The sequence below is a fragment of the Pantherophis guttatus genome, chromosome 8 (genome assembly GCF_059756535.1).
Source record: "Pantherophis guttatus breed Tessera chromosome 8, ASM5975653v1, whole genome shotgun sequence".
NCBI classification, from domain to species: domain Eukaryota; kingdom Metazoa; phylum Chordata; class Lepidosauria; order Squamata; family Colubridae; genus Pantherophis; species Pantherophis guttatus.
Genome location: NC_142070.1, coordinates 49,001,546 through 49,029,194, shown reverse-complemented (window position 1 = coordinate 49,029,194; position 27,649 = coordinate 49,001,546). Strand labels below are relative to the sequence as shown.

At 33.2% G+C, this 27,649-nt stretch overlaps 1 protein-coding gene across 10 annotated transcripts in view; it reads left to right on the top strand.

Moving 5' to 3' along the window:
• Window positions 1–27,649, top strand: part of WDR17 (WD repeat domain 17) — a 72,669-nt gene that overhangs the window by 23,431 nt on the left and 21,589 nt on the right. For all 10 annotated transcript variants that reach the window (XR_015729137.1, XR_015729138.1, XR_015729135.1 and 7 more), the window contains exons 7-19: window positions 5,084–5,271; window positions 6,201–6,369; window positions 7,532–7,623; window positions 12,173–12,255; window positions 13,443–13,529; window positions 15,834–15,998; window positions 17,222–17,424; window positions 17,525–17,674; window positions 18,148–18,278; window positions 18,996–19,121; window positions 20,771–20,926; window positions 24,697–24,761; window positions 26,971–27,103. Coding sequence is in view for 5 of the 10 variants with exons in the window: in XM_034401304.2 (XP_034257195.1) it covers window positions 5,084–5,271; window positions 6,201–6,369; window positions 7,532–7,623; window positions 12,173–12,255; window positions 13,443–13,529; window positions 15,834–15,998; window positions 17,222–17,424; window positions 17,525–17,674; window positions 18,148–18,278; window positions 18,996–19,121; window positions 20,771–20,926; window positions 24,697–24,761; window positions 26,971–27,103 (1,748 nt within the window). In the remaining 5 variants the exon portion in view is untranslated. The remainder of the gene's footprint in view (window positions 1–5,083; window positions 5,272–6,200; window positions 6,370–7,531; window positions 7,624–12,172; window positions 12,256–13,442; window positions 13,530–15,833; window positions 15,999–17,221; window positions 17,425–17,524; window positions 17,675–18,147; window positions 18,279–18,995; window positions 19,122–20,770; window positions 20,927–24,696; window positions 24,762–26,970; window positions 27,104–27,649) is intronic.

Here is a 27,649-nt window from a genome sequence, read left to right as displayed (position 1 = left end):
TTTCAAATTCCCTTTCTGAAAATATCAAGATATTTATTTGTTGTTCATTTTCTGAAAAAAAGACATTGGTTTGACTCTTTCTGAAATTTGTATGATTCTTTAATTTCTGTGTTATTTAACAATCCAATTTCTTAGGTCACAAATCCTAGCAGGTTTTCTCCTTCTGGTGTATCTATGTTATTTCTTACTTATCCTCAGTGTTTGTAATTATACATTCTTCAAATTTCTTCCCTCCCTCCAACCCTGTACTTTTTGCATCATTTTCCTATAAGTATCTGTTCTTTTTTATTCTCTTCTTCATATGTGCAGGACTTCCATTTCTTTTAAAAGAAATATTTTTAAAATAGTTTCTTTGAGATCAGTCATTAACCAAAAAGTAGTTATGGTTCCTGCACTGAAAAATCTTTTCTGGTTTGAATTTATTTATACCTTTATTGCTGCAATTCTAAGTACAGTGGTACCTCGGTACTTGACTGCTTCAAATTCAATTGAATTTGGTACTTGACACATTTTGAAGCAATAATCGTGTCCTGGTACTCATCTTTCTTCTGATACTCAACGTTCAAGATAGGACTTGCTGGCGTCAGCTACCTTATGATTCACTTCTCCTTCTGGCTGAAATAAAGGGTCACGTGATAAGTCATGTGGTTTGCTCAGTAGTCATTGTTTTTAGTACATGTGCCTCCCGGAATGAATCCCAGACAAGTACTGAAGTACCACTGTAATCTGTTTTGGAAAGATTTTGCTTTCTTGATTTACCCTTTATTTATTTGAATTCTATGGTTCCTTCTCAACATGTGTCTCTGGGCAGCATGGTGAAGTATTTCAGTGCATAAGAATAATCAAAATCACTCTGTATTATACTTAGTTCTTTGGAAATAATTCTTTGTTTCAGGAACTCCCTTTTGGGTACCCGGAGTGAAAACAATTTGCATGCTATCTTAAAGTCATAATTTTATATTTAATATTGTATTACCCTATATGAAAGGACTCTTGGAAATGAAGGCTTAGCGCAAAAGATAGTTCCTTCACCTCCCTCCAGTAATGCTTCAAAAAGATTATTCTCCTTCAGAGTGATGCTATAGTCCTGTGCTTAGTCTCTATTACATTTACAGGATTATCAACCTGGAAACAGGACATTTTGGGTTCCTGGATGTTTCATTTAATAATCTCTCGGCTATCTTACCTTTTCTAGGTTAGTTGTCTTGGGATCCTTCAATATAGTGGTTATTTTTATCCCTGAAGACTGTTACAGTCACTTGAACTATAACTACCCAAGTGCCCTCATTTTGCTGCTGCCTGATTAGGCAGTACTCCATCCAGCTAATTAATAGTCAAAAACCAAAACTCCAGCTAGTATTCTTCCTCTTGTCCTTAACTCTTTCTTTCTTACCATCCTTCACAGCAATGGGGAAGAATACAGCTATTTTGTGACTAGTGTAAATTAGGAAGGACTGGGGATGGTGGCAAGCACAATGGCACTTTAACTTTAAGAAGGAGAGGGAAGAATTCTGAAGAGCTCGATAATGGAACAATACAGGACTTCCTGCCATTGGTAAATTGCCCCACAAAATCAAAGGAATCACTGCAAAATTATACATTGTATATACAGGTGAAACTCGAAAAATTAGAATATCGTGCAAAAGTTCATTTATTTCAGTAATGCAACTTAAAAGGTGAAACTAATATATGAGATAAACTCAATACATGCAAAGCGAGATAGTTCAAGCCTTGATTTGTCATAATTTTGATGATTGTGGCTTACAGCTCATGAAAATCCCAAATTCACAATCTCAGAAAATTAGAATATTACATGAAATCAATAAAACAAGGATTGTACATAGAACAATATCGGACCTCTGAAAAGTATAAGCATGCATATGTACTCAGTACTTGGCTGTGGCCCCTTTTGCATCAATTACTGCCTCAATGTGGCGTGGCATGGATGGTATCAGCCTGTGGCACTGCTGAGGTTTTATGGAAGACCAGGATGCTTCAATAGCGGCCTTCAGCTCTTCTGCATTGTTCGGTCTCATGTCTCTCATCTTTCTCTTGGCAATGCCCCATAGCTTCTCTACGGGGTTCAGGTCAGGCGAGTTTGCTGGCCAATCAAGCACAGTAATCCCATGGTCATTGAACCAGGTTTTGGTACTTTTGGCAGTGTGGGCAGGTGCCAAGTCCTGCTGGAAAATGAAGTCAGCATCCCCATAAAGCTCGTCTGCGGAAGGAAGCATGAAGTGCTCCAAAATCTCCTGGTAGACGACTGTGTTGACCCTGGACTTAATGAAGCACAGTGGACCAACACCAGCAGATGACATGGCTCCCCAAATCAACACAGACTATGGAAACTTCACACTGGACTTCAAGCATCTTGCAGTGTGTGCCTCTCCATTCTTCTCCAGACTCTGGGTCCTTGGTTTCCAAATGAGATGCAAAAGTTGCTCTCATCAGAAAAGAGGACTTTGGACAACTGAGTAACAGACCAGTTCTTTTTTTCTTTAGCCCAGGTAAGACGCTTCTGACATTGTTTGTTGTTCAGGAGCAGCTTGACAAAGAATATGACATTTGAAGCCCATGTCCAGGATCTGTCTGTGTGTGGTGGCTCTTGATGCACTGACTCCAGCCTCTGTCCACTCCTTGTGAAAGTCCCCAACACTTTTGAATGGCCTTTTCCTGACAATCCTCTCCAGGCTGCAGTCATCCCTGCTGCTTGTGCACCTTTTTCTTCCACACTTTTCCCTTCCACATAACTTTCTATTAATGTGCTTTGATACAGCACTTTGGGAACATCCAACTTCTTTTGCAATTACCTTTTGAGGCTTTCCCTCCTGATGGAGGGTGTCAATGATGGTTTTCTGCACAACTGTCAGGTCAGCAGTCTTTCCCATGATTGTGATTCCTACTGAACCAGACTGAGAGACCATTTAAAGGCTCAGGAACCCTTTGCAGGTGTTATGGCTTAATTAGCTGATTAGAGTGGGACACTTTAAGCCTTTTCACAATATTCTAATTTTCTGAGATTGTGAATTTGGGGTTTTCATGAGCTGTAAGCCATAATCATCAAAAGTATGACAAATCAAGGCTTGAACTATCTCGCTTTGCATGTAATGAGTCTATCTCATATATTAGTTTCACCTTTAAAGTTGCATTACTGAAATAAATGAACTTTTGCACGATATTCTAATTTTTCGAGTTTCACCTGTACAGCATTTCTTTTGAAGAATCATCTGATCAACTCACTCTGTTGCGTTATATCACATTCTCACTGTAATTCTGAATTCGCAGATTCAGATTTTATTTCCCTGCATGGCAACATCAGCACCTAAATTAGCACCAAAAGCCAGGAATGAAAAGCTAGGAATGAGTCCAAACATCATTAGTATTCTGAAAAATCTCTGCTTTTTTTAGTAGTATGTTGAGTGCCACCCAGCCTTTCATCATCTGTGTCACTATGTCACTGTCACTATGTCTCTAACAACCGATATCTGTTTGATTTCCTCTGTAAAACATAGGAATGGTTTTGTCTTCTCCGATTCAGTATAAAATGGTCATTTGGCTATTGTAAGTTAAGTAGTAATCAATTATCTTCTATATTATTGCTGTTTCATATAGGTGCTCACTTGCTTTAGCTTGAGCACTGGGATAACTTCCGTGTTTTAGCTAAATCTGCTGGTACATATACTTTTGGTATACAGACTTGTCCTACTCTCAGGAGCACACATAAAGCAGAGCTCAAGTGGGAGTTCTATCAAATACTACACAATTTTCATGTAATAGTTAGATATATTGCAACATACTATATATCTGTCCCTACCCTATATTTATAGTTTTAGGGAAGGGAGACATTATTGATTGCTTTGAACACTTTCCCTAATTGTATCAAAGGATGAAGTTTCTTTTTTAAAAAGTTCCCGCTTTTCTTTTATATGCCCTTGCTACATTCTACTCGTATCATCACTTTCTGTTTCATCTTCTGGATTGTAAATTTTCCAGAACTGTCTGACTACTTATAGAAGTATAGAAGAAGTTATATGGGTAATTCTTAGCTTTACCTGTTCTTAGCTCTAACATAACTGTTAACAGTTATGTTAACAGGTCACTATTATAGCTATTCCAAGTATAATATGCCATATGCTCAATAAGTAAAACAAATATAATTTAATATCTTGATTATTATTCCTTTGAAATTGTTGTAACTTTTATTACTTTTTCTGCTATTGTTAATATCTTTTTACAAAAGCTTTTGTCATTACAGCATAAATTAAAATATTTTTACTATTTGTAAAAAATATAAAATTATTCTGGAAACCCTCCTCTTCAATCTACGCTCTGTGTTTTGACACGTCAAGTGTTAATTTAATGTGAGATATCTTATGGACTTAGTTGATATTAGCCATTCCTGCAAAGACTTCTCTAAATTTCTATTTTATCAGCTGGAAGACTAACAAATAATTTGTTATTATTCAGAGTCGAGTAACTAATTTAAACAGCTACAGGGGATTTCTAGTTTCTGCACTGAACTAAGACCATATTTTCTGATTGAATGATTCACATCCCAGTTCTGTTATATAATCATGTAAATTCTAGTCCTCTTTGGATGAAAATAAGTCAGTGACTTTGGACCAATCATTCTTACCTCATGAAGTCAGACTTAGGTGACAAGACAGTTGGTCAATTTCTGTCAGAATCAATGGATCAATGTAGGGTTGAAATGGAAAAAAAGACCCCGCACCTATAGGAAAAACACTGGGAAGGAAAAAGTTTTAAATTACTAAATATCTTGGCAAGTTGGCATAGAATCAAGTTGATTATAATTAATGTTTAAATGCCAGGTAGGTATAGCTCTGGATGTCAATACCTACACAAATTTTGATCTGTCTGATAGCTGTTCTTAAATGGCTATTCTCAATATTCTGGGACTTATTTTTTTCTGCCTCAGATTTAACAGTTCTCTGCAACTCTAATAATTTTAGTGCAAATATTGTAATATATTATGCAAGAATATTTTTTATCTATAGTTAGCAGCAGATTGAATGGAGAAGAAAGGAAAATTATGCTAATAATATTTTACCTTTTCATTCAGCGTTTTTTTCACAGTCTCCTACCAAAAACCATCATACATCATCTACAAGTGAGGCTATTCCATCTCCAAGTCTAACCCAGAATCAAGCATTTTCACTTCCTCCTGGACATGCTGTCTGCTGTTTTATGGATGGTGGAGTAGGGCTTTATAACATGGGAGCTAAGAAATGGGAATTTCTTCGAGATTTGGTATGTTTGATCTCTTACCTAAACAACAGATTCAGATCAGTTCAACTGTATTTTATGTAGTAATGTAATCTTATTCTAGAGATTATTATCAAAACAGTATGCTCAATATAAGTTGTCCTTATATACAGATCCCAGTCCTCATCTGTTGTTTCTATCAAAGTTCCATTACAATGTTTGCATCTTCTACAATCATGGCTATGGGAATCATTCATAGGCAATTCTAGGTAGCTCCCTGCTATAGCCATTACATGTTTCCATAGTAGCCATTCTTGAAGATATGGATTATCTAATAGAAAATATTTTTGCATATGTAAAACACTGTAACAAAATTATAGTCCAGTAAATATAGCACATAAAGAAAAACAATGGAAGAAATATATTTTCCCATTTTGATAAATATAATAAATAACATAGTGGAAGAATAGTGTCCAGTGTAAATACTAAACAGTAATTTAGCAGCTTTTGTTACCAATAAGTTAACATAATTGATGGAATGATAATCTACAAGAATATTGAAAGATCTTATGTGGTTGCTGTGATGAATACATAATACTGTGAAACTTACACAAAGCCCATTTAGTGAATTTCAATAGACCAAATTTCTATCTGGACATCCCCCTAAAATAAAGCAATGATTATTGAATCTGCAGTCTCAAAATAAAAGTGTGTCAATTTTATTTTAAATTTAAATTTATATTATTCATATAATTTTCATATTATTTGGATCTGGTAAAGTACTTCATTTGTGCATATGATTGTATCTGTGTGGAATAATCTGGATGAAAAGCAGCCTAGAAATACGAGAATCAATAAATAGAATTATGCTTTGAGGTGCATTTATTTTAAAAGACAAAACTAGGAGAAAAGAATACAAATTCTATGATATAAAGTGTATAAGAAGTGTTCTAATGAATTTATTTCTGTTCTAGGGTCATGTTGAAACCATCTTTGACTGTAAATTCAAACCTGATAATCCTGACCTTTTAGCTACAGCATCATTTGATGGAACAATAAAAGTATGGGATGTAACTACTTTAACAGCTATCTGTACCTCCCCTGGCAATGAGGGAGTCATATATTCACTTTCATGGGCTCCAGGTGAGAATATTGAACCTTAAAATTTTTGGTACACAATTGAAAAGAAAATTCTCATTGGTTGTGGGAGATGATTTTTTTAAAAAAACATGGGATAGCTGTGTTAATATTTTGCAGAAAAACAATGTATGTGCAGAGCATCAATTGCTAACTTGGCAATGTTACCAATATTCCCCAACGTTAGACCTTCAAGAGATTCCCTTGAGATATTCATAGTGGATTTTGTGAAAAAGTTGATATTTAGCAACAGTTCAACCTATGCATGTTATGGAAAGTATATTCCAATCTGTTAAATTCCTTTTTGCTAAAATTCACAATTGAGTTCAGCCAGTTCAACTCTTCAGTCATTACTTTCTAATTGAATAAAATTATAACGACCTGTACATAACAATGCTTTTGACAGAGCATGTTGCAAAAAGGAGAAATCACAATAATTATGTTAACAGATTTAGTTCATAGAAAATGTAGAACTCAATTTAGTATAGTATAGAATTTCAAAGTTCTTGTAGGTTTAGGATTTTTAATGTAAGAATTTACCATTAACTATATTTGCAATGTATTGTGGACATTAATAATAGATCTTATGGATTACATGGATAATCACAAAATATGGGGATGTGGTAAATTATTCAACTTGACTGCAAAAGAATACCAGTTTCAAAAAATGTTAACAGATATATATCTTGCTTAAGAAAACAAGTTATTGTTCTAAGTAAACCTGGAAAGGCAAAACAATACTCTTCCCCTTTCCTACTTACTAGATGGATTTTTTGACCTTTTTTTTTAATAATGTGAAATTTGCATTTGAAACTGAACATAGTACAACTTCCTAAATTTTGTTCAGTGTAAAGAGGAATTGAAGACTGATGTAGCATCAAGTCAGGGACCACATGGATATATTTTCTCCAGAAGGAGCTGTCCTTCAGAACTTGTAATGGTATATCCATCACTTCTGTAACTGAGCACAACTTGCTAACAAACAATCAGAGGAAGGTTTTGTCAGGTAGAAGAATGAGTTTGTAGGGTTAGAAGTGCTCTTTAAAACTTTCAATTCAAGAAAGTCTACTTTTCACAGTGTTACTGACTAAGATACTGAAATAGGAAAGGAAGGAATAAATGTGTGTACAATGAATCTTCTGTATTTTTATTACTTTATTCTATAAAGGAGACTTGAATTGTATAGCTGGTGCAACTTCAAGAAATGGTGGTTTCATCTGGGATGTATCACGGGGCAAAATGATAACTCGCTTCAGTGAGGTAAGTTCTTTATTTTGCTTGTTTTTACTAATGTTTATTCAAAAAAAAGTTATGTCAATTTATACACAGTGTACTAATAATCTATTAACTAAGTGTGAATGAATGATGTCTGTATTTCTCCCAAAAAAGCCAAAATATTTTACTATGTTTTTTATGAAAGGAGACAAGCATTTCCTGTAAAAAGAAATGGAACTAAAGTAGCTTATAGAGGGGTCTAGGATAACTCGACGTGGCCATCTCAGCGCAGCCATCTTGGTGAAGTTTTGAGTATCACTGTGTTTTGCTTGAATATTAAAATATCCTGGAGCTTTACCCATTACTTATATTGGTACTTCTAAGATTTCTTTTAATGAGCTATGGTGGTGTAGTGGTTTGAATGCAGTACTGCAGGCTACTTCTGCAGACTGCCTTCCATTCTTCTGAGGTCGGTAAAATGGGGACCCAGATTTTTTGGGGCAATATGCTGACTCGGTAAACCGCTTAGAGAAGGCTGTAAAACACTGTGAAGTGGTATATAAGTACTATTGCTAGTGCTATTGGCCTAATCTAATTATTTACTGGTATTCAGAAAGTTTTTTTTGTAGGGAGTTAAGTCTATTTTATTTTGGCACATCTTTTGGGCTAGTTAAAAGATTCCATAATAGCTACACTGGATATTAATTTCTACTTAGCTCTATTTTACTGTTCTATTTTATTTTTAGTTTGCTGAGTGTAAATGGAATGACTTTTGATTGGCAGTTTTTCTAAGGCTTCCCTGGCAGGCTAATATAAGGGTTGGTTATTAACGTAATTGTTAAAGTGAAATTAAAAGGATTCCAATAGTATTTTTTTCTGTGTAAAACTTGTCTGGTCTGATTAACAAATTGGTACAGTATTTAGATGATGCTGAGAAGTAATTTGTAGTTCAAAGAGGGGAATTATTTGAATAGCTTGTAGTTCAAAGAAACCTTCTGAAAGCAAAGGTTTCCTGACTCTTTCAGGCCACTGAACAAATAACCAGGGAGTGCAGTTTGGCAAAGGAGTTCAACTGACAAGAAAGAGGACAAAGAAAAAAGTGTAATTCACAAGAAGATGAAAAAGCAATTGATTAATTGCTACTGCTGGCTGTTTCATAACTACTGCTGATTGCTCATTGCATGTGATAGGAGCATTGTTTGCTGTGGATTAATTCAGTAACTTCAGGATGCATATACAGGTAGTCTTTGGCTTACAACTACAATTTGGATCAGATCTTTTATTGTGGTCATTAAGTGAGTCACATCTGATTTTACGACCTTTCTTTACTGTGGTTGTTAAGTGAATCACATAGTCATTAACTGAATCTGGCTTCCCCTATCAACTTTGCTTATAACAAACCCCTGAGAAGGTTGCAAATGGTGATCATATGACTCAGGATGTTGCAACCCATCAGAAGTACATGCCAGGTACCAAGTGCCTGAATTTTGATCATGTGACTGGAGACGCTGCAACACTTGTAAGTGTGAGACTGGTCATAAGTAAGTCACTTTTTTCAGTGCCATTATAACTTCAAATGGTTGTTAAACAAATAGTTGTAAGTTGAGGACTATCTGTAAGGCAGCCAGTGAGCTCATTAAATGAACAAAGAGGAGCTAAGCAGGGCAGCTACTCCATTCTCTCCCCAAAAAACATGGTGGTAGTATTTGTTGGCCAGATAAAACTTAATTTCCATTCTGAAAGAGTAAAGTAAAGAATCAGAAGCAAAACTGTCCATATGCCAGTTTTCTTAAGATAGGGTATTCTTAAATAAGACACAGGGAATTTTTATAGAGAGAAAATACTCCAAGAAGTGTCACTAGGGATGGAAGTAAGCCAGGTAGGAGGAGTTTAAAAAGACAGTGTGTAGTCTAAGTCTTATCAAAAACTTTTAACTCTTTAACCACATTAAAAGAAAATTTTGGAGGTTTCTGGGGGAAAAGAATGTGATGAGTATAATGATTCAGTCTAGAGCAAGTCAATAGAAGTACACAGAAAAGGAAAGAAAAAAATATTATTTTTAGAGTAGTGTTAGAGATTAATATACTAAATTATAAATAATGATCCCTGCCTGTCATCACTTCTCTCCAAACCAGCCATTATAGAACTTTCAAGAAAGTCAGCACTTCAGTTACCTTAGCTAGCTCAACCAAGTTTTCAATTTGCCCTAAATTTGCTGATTATTTCATTTTTCAGGCAAGACAAAGAGATAAGTCTCATGGATTATATCCTACTCAGTAGGGAAACTAAACTAACATCACAGCATTGGAAAATTTGAGAAGTGATAGTATCATCTTGGGATTCAGGCTAGTATAGATTGTGAAAGAGCATAATATATTTGTACATTTGCACTAGATGTCAGAGCAGTCAATGTCAACAATTTTAGAGAAATGTTAGGCAGGCTCAGTAGAACTGAAGTTCTCAGATCAAAAGGACAATAGAAGACTGCGAACTTCCATTTCTTCTATTTGTTGTAGTCCTTTTAATTCAATCAAAAGTTGCCATCTATATATCCATAATGGTCTTCCAATATGTCTCTCCCTCATTTCTCATTGGAATAATTTGCAGTTACTGTATACTTCCAGAATCTATCCAAGAAGATTTTTAACATGTATGTTTGTAGTTAAAAAGACATTGACTTCCTTTATCTTATGTCAGAGTAAAACATCTGCATACATTATAAAGACTTAATTGTGTGCCATTAGTTGCTGCTTGTATCTCCAAGTATCTGCAAGAAGCATTATTAAGTATCCATATTTATATTTAGAATTTTTGAAATTATAGATAAAAAGTGGGTATTTACTGTATATTGCTTACATACTTACACATATTCACTTTATATTTTGTTACTAGAATATAAAAAGTTCTGTAAGAAATTGCCTCAGTTCAAGCTATTTGAACTTCCATATCAATATCAACTGCAGAATTCTTCAGTGATGGGGCATCTAGTGTGTAATTCTATTTGTAACAGCACTTTATATACCCCAGAGTTGATTACACTCATAGCTAGAGTCTATGAGAGAAAGTCTAATGGTAAAAATTAGATATAATTTAATTTGAATTTCATTGACTAAGTTTCCTACCTTTTTTCTTAAAGAGCATCTTGTATCTCTTAAGATGCTTCCTAAATGACAGTGTCTATAATTACGTACTTCATTCAGTAGATAGTAAAGTGTCAAATCTTTGCAGTTTCAGATAGCCATATTGATTTCTGGGTCTCAAATTGGAAAGCCTGGATATGTATTTTAAAGCCCACCATTGCAGCTCAGAATAAAATACGATCGTATTTAATCAGTAATTGTATTTTAAATATTAATTTAAGAATTTGATAGTATTATATACTGTATGTCATCTGACATACAAATTCCAAGTTTTGATAGGCAATTATGTGCTTTAAAACTATTTTATTAAGAAATTTAATAAATGAGCATGTAAGAATATCCCATAATTATAACAATTTGGGATCTGTATATATAATTTTGTTCTATTATTATTCATAAGGCTATGTACAACTTTCAGAATAAATGCTTTAGACTATATCAGTGGTGGGTTGCTACCGTTTCGCCCCTGTTCGAGTGAACCGGTGGTGGCGGCGGCGGGAGGCTCCGCCTGCCCACCCGGACGTCATCAAATACGCTCTGCGCATGAGAGCGAACCGGTAGCAAGGGTAAGTGAAACCCACCCCTGGACTATATCGGCACTCAAATAAAGCATATTGTTTCAGTAATTAAAGAAGTCAGCTCTTTTTCCAAGTCCATGTGGTAGCTTCAGATGTTGCTTGTAGCAGTCCTCTCATGCCTTCTCATGCACAACTGATATGCTTCATTATTTTTTCCTTCTCATATTGAAACAGCTACGCATGTGTTTGCATGCCTGTATAACTGGAAACAGCTTCCAAGGCAGATGTGCTTCCCTGAAAAAAAGATGGAACTGTTTCCACATTTTAAAAAGAACTGTTATATAAATGTGCTTGGAAATGCTCCCTTTTAAGAATTTTCACCCCACTAGTTAGTCATTCACTCAGTCCTTCATTCCATTCAATGACTAGTATTCTGTTTAGAAAACATAAACGTTAGAACATACTAGATTAAGATGATGCAAATATTATAAAATGGGTAATAAAATAATAAATATAAATGTCTAAAATGTCAGTGTAATTGATTTTATAGACAATAAAACAACATTTGGCCACATTTAAAGAAACAGAACCACACTAGTGAGCTAACAAGTGTAACTAAATCTCTACAAACCTACACATTTAATTAAGGAGAGGATTACAAAATATAACAGTGCATTTTATTGAATGAACAGTAAAGTAAAACATGTGTCTTTTCTTCTACTACTACCCCTTTACCACAAGAATAGAATCTAGAGAGAAAGGATTTTCCCAAATTTTCTGTCAAACACAGCTGGTGAGAAATGAGAAAGACATGTCAGCATATCAAAGTCAATATGGTAATAAACACAAGGGGGAATGTTCATAGATACATGGATAAATAAGACAAAAAGGAGTGAACTATTTCCTATTGATAGACATTTTACATTTTTTTTGAAGCATGGGAAGAATGGAATCTTCTGCATTGCATGGAGTCATAAAGATTCCAAAAGGATAGCAACCTGCAGTGGTGATGGATTCTGGTAAGTCTCATTTGAAACCAATTTTATTTGCCACATAATTCTTGATTATACCTAATTGTATGGCATTTTAGGAAATAATAAATTGACAAGGCATTTCATATCCAGGAACGTCAAGTTTTTCTTCCAAATATGCATATGATGTTAAAGAGTTTATTTGTATGTTTATTTTATTAGACTTATACCTACTGCAATCTTGGTGGTTTACCAAATGTCAGTACAGATATAATACTGCTAAAATAATTAGTTTTTTACCTTATGAAAAGGCAATACGATGGGGGCTGATCAAATTTCTGAGGAAAGATTTTTCCAAAAGCAACTGTACCAACAGGAAAACTGCTTGCTTCACTTCATGGAAGTAGGTTATCGCAAGCTTTTTTTTCACTGATCAGATATATCAAAACTGATTGGAGAAGATAATCTTGCAAGTATTCTTGTGCCAAGCAGCAGAGGGCTTTAAGGCCAAGCCTACCTTTAGTTTTGGCGTTAAATTGCATTGAGAACCTAGAGATCAGTAGTAATAGTCTTATAATAGTGATAATGAATGTAATTTTGAATTCTATTTTTACAAGACTGCAAAATAATGGTATTTTCTCTATTAATAGGCGGGTATTGTGAAAAAAAATATGAGGCATAGAATTCCAGCCCTTGCATGCCTTCAGATAAGTAGAATTGAAAGAAAATGAATGGGCCAAGTTGACCCAGTAAGCTTCCTTGGCTGAACATTAACCTGGGACTCTGATTCTAAATCAACATTTTATATCCCCTGCATCTTTTATGAAGTTTATTGTATAGACATAATTTCATAATATAGTGCTCACTTTGGGATAAACTAGAGTTCCATTGCTAAATCTCCTTGTCAGCTTTTTTAAAAATCTGGCTATATTTTCTGATGAAATGCTGATTAATAAAAAGATCATGATGTAGAATTGCATGTTACTTTGAAAAAAACAATGATACAGATGTATCAGTAATTTAAATACTACTCCAGAGGAATGATTTGTATGTATTCACATATATAATGCATCAAAGGATTGTTTGGTTTGTTTCATGTGGTTGATAGAATAGACTTCTTTTGTTATATATTTCTAAAAATTGTTAAAATTAAACATTTATTACAGTAACTTTAGTTGCATATTCTGATAAAAACCCAACTGATGTCTGATATGTTTTTTCATGTTGTAATTCAGCATTATTCGGACAATTGATGGCAAAATTCTCCATAAGTACAAACACCCAGCTGCAGTTTTTGGCTGTGACTGGAGTCAAAACAACAAGTGAGTTATTATTGCATATAGTTCCTTATATATTTATCTCACAGCACTAAAAAGAAGTAATACTAAAATCACTGTTATTTTTTCTAGTATTGTAACATTGTCAGATAAGATCAACATAAATCTTGCTTTGTATTACCTTTTTTCCAGTGTTACCACTCTTCATTATTGTTTCATTAAGCATGTATTTTCCAGTTATTTAACAAATATGAACAAGCATTCTCTATCTTTTAAACATTCACATGTAGCATCAAGAGTTAAAGTTAATATTTATAAAAGTTGACTGAAGTATGCATAATTATTTCAATTAATTAAAATAGTATTGCTGACCCAGTTAATTTAATTTTATCTTTGTCTCATGATGACTGGCAGTTATAACTACTTGCTTAGCATTTCAGATTAGAATAGACACCATGGGAACTTTCACTATAATATTTTTTTAAAAAAATTCAATGTAAAAAATGGATGCCATGTGCTGTGACATCAGAATTTTGAAAGTATGCTTTGTTTCGCCACTTGAAAGCAGATTTGCAAGCAAATAAAATCAGCTATGCTGACAAAATTGTTCAAAATTATGTTTAGACTTTAGTTATGCAAGACTCTTTTTTTTTTCTTTTTGTTTTTTGGCATTGTTTGATAGTTTCACAGTTTTGACAGAGGGTAAAGATGAAAAGAATTTTTCCTCTGATATTCTTTATTTTATTTATAAACATTTCTTAATTTTGTTCTTTATCCATGGCCAATTATAATATACAAAAATCATAAAACATAGTATAAACACAACTAAGTATTGCAATAAATTTTTCCACTAAGGAAATTAGTATTATTTTCAACTGCATGTGGCAAAAAAGGAGTTGCTTTCAACTATTGTTGAAAACTATGCTAGCCAATGCTTGTGTTTACTAGCCTACAGAAAAAAGACATTTAGAAATGTTAGACTTAATTTGGTTGAGATATAACAAAAAAGCTTCCCAAGGAAATAATGGGATATATAAGAAAAAACTGAAAAGTGTTTCTTTATGTAATTCCTCTATGCTTTTATATATCAGAGCTTTCAGACTGAAATGGATTAGATAATAAATAGTGAAGCCTTTTAAAAAACAGTTTTCTTTATGTTTTCAACATTATTTTAGGGAGAAAAATGTTTTAGCAATAAAAACAGTGATATGCGAATAGTGAAACATTTTGTAACAATGTTTGGACTTTCCTTTCATATGTGCTGGCAATGCTGTAAACCCCAACAATACTGGAAAATGATTGATTGTGTGTGTGTGTGTGTATAATAGTTTGTTTATTTGAGTACTATGTTTGTTGAAAGCAAATAATATTTCAAATGAATCTATATTTAATATTATAAATAGTTATAGTAATTTTTCTCTATATAGTTGAATAGCCTCAAGTGTCTGTATTGTGCTGGAAGTTCAGAAGATCACTCTAAGCAAAACATTTACTGAAAGATTTATTGGAAATATTAGGACTTCTATGTTTCCAAAATGTTTTGAGGAGGTACTTTGGAATAAACAGTGCAGTATGTTTTTAAAATACTTGCATTTGTTTTTGGGGCTTTTCTACATATCTAAAAAAAATCACAATTCCTATAATGAGTCAGTTAATTATAATTGCCATGTCTTTAAGGCACTCATTAAAATAGTTTAACTTTTTTCAGGGTTGCATGGAAACCTGAAAAAAAGATCTGGCAACTTTAATCGGATACGGCAGTTGTGTACCCATGCATCCCAAAGCACTTCTAAAACATTTTAAAGCACTTATAGTCCCAGAAAATAATTATACAAAGGCAATTGGACAAAGGCCATTTAAAATTATTTCCACACTGGTATACCATTCTAAGAAAAAAATATCAAAATGTCAGAAATGATTACTATGAGATAAATGCAGTTCCTCTTCAATTTGGTCATCTTTTTTTTCTTTTATTTTTTTAAATGCTTTAACTTGTGAGCCACCCAGAGTTATTGGGAGTTGAGTGGCATACAAACAAATCTCCCTATTTATGACCCTGTAAGTGTGGTAAATAAAATGAATAAATAAAAAATAAAGTTGAATTTCTGTATTGTTATTATTGTTATTTTATTCCCCTTAATATAGGCTCCTTTATTTTTAAATATCCAAATAATAATTTGTAACAATTCATGCTGTGAATAAGCAAAATATCCCGTTTCTATTTTCTGTAGTAAAGTAATTCCCACATCTCCTTTCATATCTGTTGCTAATACTTAGTAACCTTGATCTCAGCAATTTTAGAAGGTGAAATTCAAATATGATAATTGATGGCTGTGATTTTTCTTATAGAGATATGATAGCAACTGGATGTGAAGATAAAAATGTCCGTGTTTATTATCTAGCAACAAGTTCTGATCAGCCACTGAAAGTATTCAGTGGGCACACAGCAAAAGTATTTCATGTAAGATGGTCTCCCCTTAGGGAAGGAATACTTTGCAGTGGTTCTGATGATGGGTAAGTACTGGTATATTTCCTTTAAATTTATGTCACTAAATAGAAATAGATTTTTGTCTATAATTATTGAAGTTAGTGAAATAGTTACTTTAGATTTAGTAAAGGATGGAGTATTCATAAAATACTAAACTGTTCTGAAAGACCATTGTTTATTTATTTACATTTCATAGTATGCTGCCTATCCTAACAACTTACATTCTATGGTGACGCAGCCAATTGCAATTTGGTGCAGTATGATACAAGTCAGTGGGAAGATGGATGTTATCAGCTGAATGCTTTCATTCAGCATCTTTCAAGGCTACAAGAAACTGGCAGTTTGCCTCTAATTATGTCAAAATGAAGGCTGGGGAAATGTTAGAAAAGTATTGCATTATGAACTGGGTGAACTGCCAGAAGAAGAGTAGACAAATCGGGCAGATAAGGATTGCATGTAGCCCATAGTACAATCTGCATTAATGGTATTTAATGGTTACTTTTATCTTGAACAATGCAGTTCTGTAATAGATAGTTCTGTTATTATTATGTAGTTCTATATCACATTCATCAGCCAAGTCAGAACACTGGTCTTATATAATCACCTGTCCTTTTGTGGAATATCCCAATCTTTATTGCATTTGTTTTGAGTTCTAAATATGGTATCTGTTCCATAATCTTAAAGCAGGCTTTAGAAGATTTCAGCCACATTTCTACATACATTTACTAGACATAGGTCTCACTTAAAATCAGTAGGACTGAATAAATAAGTATAGCATGGCAGTAGGAAAAAGCAGCAAAGAAAACCATGTTTCTTTCCCCTCCAGGGGAGAAAAGTAAAGGGGGTGGATACTATAAAGTGGAGAAATGCTTCACATAAAATTGTGAAGTGGTGATTCATATATATGTGAGTAATTATAAGATTAAATATAAACTACTCCATGTCATCTGTGACAGAATGAATATTATCACAAGTTCTTTAAAAAAAACAAACATTATTTTCAAATACCAGTGTAGATTTGGCAATTCCCGTGACTATGAAAAATCATTACTTTGGAACATCAGGTCTTAGTTTTTCACTAAATTGAAAAACTAAGATCATGTCCCTTAATTTATAGTAAGATAAAACTCAGGAAACAGGGTGCTGCGACAAATTCTCATCAAGATTCTTCCATGCACCACAACTAGGTTTGTGGTTTTATCTGGAGATAATCAAAATATTGCAATAAAATACCATCTTTTTTTTATAGCACTGTTCGGATATGGGATTACACACAAGATGCTTGTATAAATATTCTTAGTGGGCATACAGCACCAGTACGAGGATTGTTGTGGAATACAGAAATACCTTATCTATTGATATCAGGCAGTTGGGATTATACAATCAAAGTATGGGACACAAGAGATGGTACATGCCTGGACACTGTGTATGATCATGGTGCAGATGTTTATGGTAACATGTTTGATTTTATGTTTTGTACATTTTATATTCCTTTTGAAAATCCTATTATTTTAAAATATTGCATTGAAATTCCTTAATTCCTTTTCTTTAGGATTAACTTGTCATCCCAGCTGCCCCTTCACTATGGCCTCTTGTTCCCGAGACTCAACTGTGAGACTTTGGTCTTTAACACCTCTGATAAATCCTCTCCAATTATGCATCTTGGCAGACAGATCATGGGATGAGATAATTGGAAACATTGGTGGGTAAAATGATAGCACACGAGCAGATTATCTACAAAATTGTCATATTTCCACATATTTTCTTATGGTTTTTGTGAAAGGCTGTGGAATATCTCTAATACATTTATAGTGGTATCTTGGTACTCATCGTTAATTGGTTCTGGAAAGCGCGATGAGTACCAAAAATGATGAGTACCAAACAAATTTTTCCCATAAGGAATAATGTAGTGAGTTGCAAGGTAGCCAACACCGACAAATTCTAGTGTGTGCATTGAGTACTAAACAAATGTTGAATACCAGGACAACATTTTCACATCAAAATGTATTGAGTTCCAAATTCAATGAATTTCAAAGCAGTTGAATACCAAGGTACCACTGTATTTTCTTCAGGTCCTACATGAGTTTGGCATGTATAGTTGTCTTAATCTATGAGGTAAAATATATATTTATATTATGTTCAAGTCTCTTTTCAAAAATTATTGATTTTTAATAGATCATGCGGTTGAAATAGGTGCTCCTCCTTTGTTATGTGGGAAAGCATCTAGGGATATTAAACAAGAAATAGAGAAGCTAAACAGTAATGCTCGAGGAAGAAAGCTAAGATGGTTTTCAGAATGTTTATCAGTAAGTATTAATTTTTTAAAATGTATATATGCAATATAAAATTTCCATTAATAGTCTCTATTTACTGTATTAATATTGAATTTAAGTTCACTGAAATCAATTGGTGTAGTCAGAACATAGATAGATTGATTTAAGTGGAAATTAAATGCTGCAGATTTGAATCATTCTAAACGATTAAACTCTTTATATGTAATATAGAAGCCCTTGTTTAAATTAGGTAAATAATCTGCAGTTTTCTTTGTTATTTGCTATCTATCTAGTCTAGACATAGCTGAAAATTAGAGAGGGAAATTTGAACTATATAAAGACGTTATTATGATTTTAGGCTAGAATAAACTACATAAATAATCCAAAACCTATATTATGCAAATTTCATAAATCAAAGTAAAATGCCAATGAATATTTTGCAATTATATAATTTATTTATTGAAATCATATCTTAACTATATGACTTTTACTGAGCAGCTAGTTCTTATATTACTAGCATGCACAGAAAAATCAGTTCCAACCTAAAATAATAAAATTTTATAGTGACAGAAATAGCAAAAGTTCACAGACACTTAGAAATAAAGAGCAACCTATGGAGCCTCTCTAAATACCATGAATCAGTAAATATAATACTTTCCTGAGAGCATCTTGCAAAAGACATTAATTGCAGACTGTATTCTAATATGGTATGGCATAAACAATATTTTCCTTTTTTTTAAATAATTCTAGCCCCGAGGAGGCAGTAAAAACTTATGGGATCTGGTTGCAGTAATAAAGGGTCAAGATGATAGTTTGCTCCCACAGAACTATTGCAAAGGAATTATGCATATGAAACATTTGGTTAAATTTAGAATGGTAAGTTAAGTATTCAGACTGAATATCTTTGTATCCTTTTTGGTTTTGCAGTGCATGTCTATGTAGCCATAGTTTTTCTCACAGACCTGCAAAAATGAATTTGAATTGCCATATGAGCCTCCTTCCTTCTGTGTGTTGGGATAAAAGGCAAGGTAATAAGTGGAATCTCACTGAGTAAAAAAAAAAAAGTGGTATTTCAGCTTGTCCTTATTTCCTCCTATTTCCGATTATTTCCTCTCATTATTTTCTTTGATAGCAAAGGAGAACAAAACAGCAAAAATGGCAAAGTCCTTCCTTTGATCACTCATTACAAATTAGAGTGATGCATTTTGGGGATTAGAGTACTTTGGCTTCAGTCCTGTGGGGAGTAATCCAAGGACTGGGAACTCTTGCTAATTGGAGATTGTCTACCCCCACATCTCTAGACAAAATGTTGAAAACTGTCTTTTCAATTAAACTGGGCAGAAGTTTAATTGACAACTTCATTGGTACTGTGGGGACCCAGAATGCAACACCAATTACAGACAGTTATAGCTTGATGGGAAGAAGCCTCATAGTTACTAAAAATGTCATACAAAAAATTTTGAAAAAAAATATTTATAACAAAATTATCTAAAACAGTATGGATGGAAGAAACATTTGAAACCCACTCTTGGATATTAATTTCTCTCACTTTTTATATATCTGTTCCTGCGCTTGAGCCATTGAATGGCAGAGATTATAGAGCTAAATGTTTTTAAGGCTATATTTAGTTTAGCTTATGTTTTTCTTTATTAGATTAAGCATGGGAGTTACAGATGATAATCAAATCTTTAGTGTACAAATGTCAAAATATATAATAACTCTACCAATATACAATAGGAGCCACTGGTCATAAGGCACATATATTATCTTCCAGACAACTGCCTTTGTGTAACTAAATGTTCTACCAAAAAGGATTTTGCTTAGAGGAACAAAAATAAGATTCCTTTGAGTCACAAATAGAAGCAGATTTGTTTGGGTACCCATTTATATCAAGCATTCATTATCTCTTTTCCATCTTTCACATAATCATAGGAGTATTAACTACTGTATGTGATGGGAACAATTATGTTAAATATGAGCCATTCTAGAGATAGGGAAAACCTAACTATATGACAATTGGTCATATATTAAGAAAACAGCTAGGCATGAAATGGAAAATACAGTTTCTTTCTAACTTAGGAAAAAATATGAAGTTCTACTGAACTGTTTCTTTGATTAAAAAAACCCTACAAATATTTTTGGTTGTCTCCCATATTAGATCAAATCTAGAAAGATACTGGAGTGATTTTTCAGGGTAGATAGGTTAAGAATGAAAGGGCAAGACTCTCTCCAATGGTTTCCTCTTCCAGCATCTACCCACCTAATTTTCCCAGCACCTTGTTTTTCCTGTCTGCTCTCATCCACCAAAACTACTTTTTCCTACATTTCTTCCCCTGAATTACTACTATACTACCCATATTTGTAACTGTTCCCTGAACAAAACAGCTTCATTTTGTTATGTATACAAACCAAAGTAGATGTGTTTAGGCATGGCCTTTTGAAATATTTAAATGTTCAAAACAGTTCATGCCTGCAACATTTTGCACGTGTCTTAGAAACAATTTATTTTGGTTTTATCCTTTTAGTCCAAAGCACAAGAACTTACAACAGTAAAGATGTCTAAATTTGGAGGAGGCATTGGTGTACCTAGCAAGGAAAAAAGGCTAAAAGAAGCAGCAGAGATACATCTGAGACTAGGTCAAATTCAGAGATACTGTGAACTTATGGTGGAGCTTGGAGAGGTAAACACCTGAACAATTTTACAGTACATAAATATATTATATTAATACTAATAATGTAAATCACTTTAAAAGAAAATATTGGGGAAAGGAGAGCAAAAGACATTGCAAATAGTCTGAGTAAGAGTTTAAAATAAGTGAAGGGTGGGCAACCTGTCAATTATTTTTTTATATATATAAGTGGTCTTTTGTTTCTATTTTTTGCATTACTTTTTTTTTTTTTTGCAAAATTTTATTTTTTCCAAACATACAAATTACATCCTTTCGGAACAGAGCTTTGATCCGGTCATCACTTTGTTCAATTTTTAACAAAATCTTTAACAAAATTTTATCTATTCTATTTTGCCATAGCACTTATTTCTAAATCTTAAATCACATATTCAACTAATACTATCTTAAAAAAATTAACACATTTACTTAATCAAAACAATTACCCTTCTATTAACCCACCTTAATTCTTAATTCAATTAATAACTCATAATACAACAATTCTTACCCTAAATCCTCACTATTAACAATACAATTCAAACATATTTATATTTCATTATAATTAAATCTTTATTCCATTATTACTTTATCAAATTTAAATCTTATCTTTTTAATTTTAAAAATATAGCAATTTAGCATTTAAACATAGTTCTTAGTTCAAATAATGCTCTTTAATACAATTTCCCAATTATCTTAAATTGTATCTATCAAACCATACCATTTATATAACACTAATTAAATAATTTTTGTTTATAAATCATGATCATATATTGTTTTCTTTTTCACTTAGGTAATAAATGTTCAAGTTATCACAATTGTTATACATATTTAAAAAATATCCCAATTATTATAGCTATCAATTTTCTAATTTAACCTTTTCTTTTATCCTTCCACTGTTAATCCCAATGTACAAAATACATCTTTATTCCACTGTTAACTCCAGTGTAATCATCTTTATTTTTCTCACTGTTAATCCCAGTGTAATCATTTTAATTACTGTTAATCCCAGTATAATTATCTTTATTTTCCTCACTGTTACTCCCAGCATAATCATATTTTACTTTTGTAGATATATTATTAAAAATATTCAAATTATAACAATTGTTATAGGTATTTAAACAATATCCCAGTTATTATAACCATCGATTTCCTAAAGTAGTATCTTTTAACATCTTAATAAAAAATTGGTTCATTATATCCATTGCTATATTTCTTTTAATGTAACCTATTTTCCATATATTTTAGCTTCAACCCCTTTTCATTTCTAAATATCTGTAGCATAATTCTTCTCATATTTGTTAATCTCAATATAGTCATTTTATAAATCCAGGTCCCGGACTTCTTTCAATTTCTTAATATTTTCCAACCTTTTATTCTTTTATCATTCAGTATTAATCTCCATATAATCATCATTATATCATTATTAATCTCAGTATAATCATAATTGTGTTATTGTTAATCTCAATATAATCTCTAGAGGCCTCCTTTTTATTATTACTATTCACATGTTCAAGTATTTGTTCATATTTAATCACAATATCTTTATTTTCTTTATTTTCCACTTCTATGTCTTATTTCTCCATCTTCATTTTCTTGTCCACACGTGTATACTCCATTTCAATTTTTAAATCCTCGAATTTTGTCCTCTGTATAACATTATAGCTTTTTTTTTATTGAAAAAGTTTTAAACACAATTTCCCCACAACCCTCCCACCCAACCCCCCCTCACCCTCCCTGACTTCCCAGAGCAGAACACAAGGTATTTCTGTTGACTTTTAACAATAAACTAAATTGCTTAACCAATCATTAAACTAATACCCCCTAAAAAAAAATTCTTAACCCCCCCATGTATAAAATCCTGCTTCTTAGACATAAAACTTCTAATATCACTTATATAGTGCTTATACAAATAAAAGAAATCATTCATAAGCTATTTGGTATTTTTTGGTCTGATACTTATTTTGTATATAATCAATCCATCTTCTCCAGTCCTGTATATACCTTTCTTGTGTGTGATCCTTCAAATATGCTGAAATTTTAGCCATTTCAGCTAAATTAGTTACTTTCAATATCCAGTCATCAATAGTAGGCAAAAAGTCCTTCTTCCAATGTTGTGCTACCAACAATCTTGCTGCTGTTATCAAGTTCAAAATCAGTTTAGTCTCTGCAACTGTAACATTATAGCTTTTTTTTATTTCCATTCTCCAAGTCAAATAATCGCTCCAATTATAAAAGTTCCATTGTATTCCCTGCTATTTCTTTTTTTATTCCTCCAAAAGTCAAGCCTCTTGTAGACATGAAAATCCTCTTCCACAAGTTCTCACGATTATTATCTGTGAAGTTCACAATTTTCCAAAACAAAGAACCAAGTTGCAATGTTCCTTTTTACTCTAGATGGTGTCTCTCTGCAATCCACAATTTCCAATTGTTTAATAAGTATCCATTTTGTTTCCATTACATCATGATCTTATTTGACTTCTCTTTTTTCTTTTTCAATTTAAAAATATCAAATCATATTTAAAGTCCAGTCCAAATTTAAATAGCTCTTCTCACTTCTTTTTTTCTTTTCCCCCTTTTATTTATACATCCCTTTTTTCTTCTTAAAGCTTATTATCCATTCTTTTTATTTTTCTTGCAATTTAAAAAAGAAAGAGAAAAAAAGGATCTCTTTATTTCTTTCCACTCCTTTGACCATATCTAATTGTTTAAAGTTTCAATTAGTTTGTTCAGAAATCAATTTTCAATTGGGTTTTTGTCTCTTCCAAATTACATTTCAAAATCCTCTTTGCCCCCATGCTCCTTAGCCGCTATTACACATTAGGGGTCTTATAGTTGTAAGATGTTTCTCTTGTTGCTATTCAAGCCTGAGTTGGCTGTCACTCACCTGACTTCAAAAAGACTCTGTTCTGTTTCTTTCTTCTCTACAGCTCTATACTTAGCCCGGTTGTCCCATCTTCATGGCAGCCGCCATGGCTGCCGCCCCCCTGCCGACGACTCACAGAGAGTTCCCTCAGACCTCCGAGGAACTTGCGTGTTCCTCTTGGTCGTCCGAGGTGCCTCTCTTTCTTCCCCGTCCCTGCAGAACGGTTCCGGTCCGAAGACCCATCGGCAGCGGTTCAGCAGCCAGAGTTTTCGCAGCGCTCATCAGAGCCCGGTATTTCTCTGGCTGTCTCGCCGCAACGCCAAACCGGAAGTCCTATTTTTTGCATTACTTTTAACCAAAAATATTTGAGTAAAATCTGTCTCTGACTATGTATTATATGGTTACTTTTATTATATGGTTACTAATTCCATTCAATTATACTTTAAGCATATAATTATTTGATGCTTCCAGAAAAAAAAATATTGGCTATTTGACTTGTCTCAAATACTGTCAATTTAGTATAGTTGTTAAGGCATTAGGCTACAAACTGGGAATTGTAGTCCTGCTTTAGGCACAAACCAAGCTGGGTGATTGGGCCCTAGGAAGGAGGTAATGGCAAACCACTTCTGAAATCTTGCCAAGAAAGCTGCAGGGACTTAGCCAGGCAATCATTCGGAGACACTAAATACTATATGGACATTCCGAGACAGTTCAAATATTTTCAACTTTTATATTACCATGTTTTCCCGAAAATAAGACCCTGTCTTATATTTTTTTGAACGCTGAAATAAGCGCTTGGCCATGTGTTCAAAAGCCCGATTGGGCTTATTATCAGGGGATGTCTTATTTTGGGGAAAACAGGGTTAAACACAGACACACAATCTGTGGCAGAAGTAATATTAGGCATAATTTATTCTTTCAGTGGGACAAAGCACTATCAGTTGCACCAGGAGTATCTATGAAATACTGGAAAAAATTAATGCAAAGGTAAGATTTTTTTAAAAAGCGTACTGCATGTTTACATTGACTATCAAGTTTTGCAGCTGAAAGTGTGATGCTTAAAGGTAGGGGTTCTTTTGCACAGTTAAATGTATACTTTTGCATGAGAAAATATATCAGTTTTAACTAAGAATTAGAAATTACGTATTGTAATTTCTCACTTTTTCCATCCCCCTCTATAAACATACACATATGTATTTTGATGAATGCTACTACGATGGTACAAGAAAGAATATATGAAATGTTTGAAAGAAATATGGATGGTTAAGACCTACAACCATACTAACTGAGAAACAGTTTGTTAACAACATTTCAATACAGTGAAGGGGTAGCTGCTCTCAGAACCTCTGATGGAGCAACTACACATTATATCCTGGCTGAAAAAGACCCAGAAGAACAATTGGAGGTGTAACCAACACTATCACCCCTACATTAAAGATGAGGCATCAAACAGTATATCAAGAAGCTGAAGAAGTGGAAAGCACCCAGCCTGGAGATGAGACATACCTGCTAGCTAAAGAAACTATAGCAACGCATGAACACCTAGCACCACAGATGTACCAGCTACTAACAGCAATCTCTCCCATCCATAATGGGTAACACAAGGAAGAACAATGCTGATCATGAAAGACACTATCCCCCCAAAAGACAGGATCATCCAATTACCAGCAAATAACCTGCCTCCCCATAACATGGAAATTCTAAGCAGGCATTATAGTTGCCAAGTGACAGCACCATACAAGCAACTAATATGAGCAGAGCTCAGAAGAGGCTCAAAACACCAGGTGTTCATTGATAGAACAGTTCTTCAAGACTCAAGGTCTATATAAATCAATCTGAGTATAGCCTTGATTGACCACAAGAAAGCCTAGCTCAGTGCCACACCCATGGATCTGTGTATGCTTGGTATTATACAAAGTCAACAGAAAACTAAAGACCTTTGTCAAGTACTCTGTGGAATTAAGGAAGGCAATGGAATTCAACTCAAGATGGCTTCCAAAAGTGGCCATCTAGCGTGACATATACCAAGATGATACACTGCCCCTGATGTTGTTCTGCATATATTTGAACACTGTCAACCAGATAATCCCAAAGGCTAGATATAGATCCAAGAGTGGAATTACCACCAGCCACCTCTACAAAGATGACCTCAAGCTGTATGTGTATCAAGATATGGAGGCTGATGATGTGAAGCTTCTCACAATGTATGGAGTTTCCATTAGTTTTTCACAAGTGGCTTTTCCAGTTTTCTAAAATAAATGATGACATGGTATATAATAAGTCATGTGTGGTTGTTCTTCTGAGGTTGTATTTTTAAAAACTAATAATCAGATGATTTTTAATGTGTCCTTATGTGTAAAACCATAGAATTCAAAGAGGGCATACTTTGAGTACTTTTTCACATGACTGTAAAAATGTTTGTGTGATTATAGTAGAAAATTTTTACTGTTCAAAAAAAAGGGTACAGTTAGAAAAACAAAGGGTGACCTAAATGATAAAAAGATTGCAGGAGTTCTCTACGAAGAAATTGTCAAGTTTGGAACTTTTTAATTTAAGGAAAAGAATTAAGCTGATGTAATAGAAGTTTATTTTTTAAAAAATGCATGATTTGGAGAAAGTGAGACATAAATGTATCTACTTAAAACATTACAATGTCAACATTATCTACTGAAGCTGATAATGATTCAAAATAGATATGAAATAGTCTTTTCATTCAGCTACTAGTTAAAATGTAGAATTTCGTTTCTGAATAACACATATGGTGACCTCTACCAACATAAATAATTTCAGAAGGTAAGTAGACAAATCTGTGAAGTGTTTAAGGATTAAATACATCTTACCTTTTGGTAGCAATGATTTATGGATTTCCTTATAAGTGTTGGACTTGCAACTGAAACAGTAAAAAGTAATTGATCTAATCTTGGTACAACACTGATTTGTCATTAAAAAGCAACTTGCAGTGATCACATAAAATGTTTTTCAGAAGCCTATGATCTTTAAAACAACATTAGTGAAGGTAATTTTTAATTAGAATTTCTGTGTTTTTAAATCATGTTTTGAAAAAGAATAGGACACATTTGAGGAGACAGGAAAGTTATAGCAATTTATATGAAAACTTCAAGTTCTGCAAATGAATAGATATAATATTAAACATAACTGAAATGAAAATAAGTCATTTACTTTTGATTTTGATTAGGAGAGCTGACCAATTAATTCAGGAAGAAAATGATGAAGTTATTCCATACTGCATAGCTATTGGTGATGTGAAGAAGCTTGTTACATTTTTCATTTCAAAAGGTCAACTTAAAGAAGCTCTATTAGTTGCACAGGTACTATTTCATGTGCTTATCATAGGCTAATAAATATTATACATCTTACCATAAAATAAAACTTTAATGATACACTATTTATCTATAGATTCTGGCACTTTTCTTATAGGAAAACTAGCATACTGTATAAGAAAATACTGTATTTGTATAAATTATCTAAATAATTGAAAAATAAACTGAGTATATAACACAACTGAAATAATATTTATAAAAATATTTAATTCAGAACATATTTGGTATTAAAACTAAGTAAAAACTGATTTGCAAAAGTTAATTTTGCAGATTAATTATAGATAGTTAATTATAGATAGAACTATCCTGTATTATTGTCACTGTGGAGTGGTGCAAGTTTTAGCTATTTCATTATAAATATGGCAAGTGAAATAATGCTAATAGGTTGGGGCAAATCTCAGAATGCCAAACATCCATATCCAGCATTTATTTGAGCTTCTATGTAGGTTATAAAACAAAACCTGAGAATTTGGGTTAACAATATCATTGATTTGTAGATAGTACTTCAGTAGTAATATTTTCAGCACTGTTATA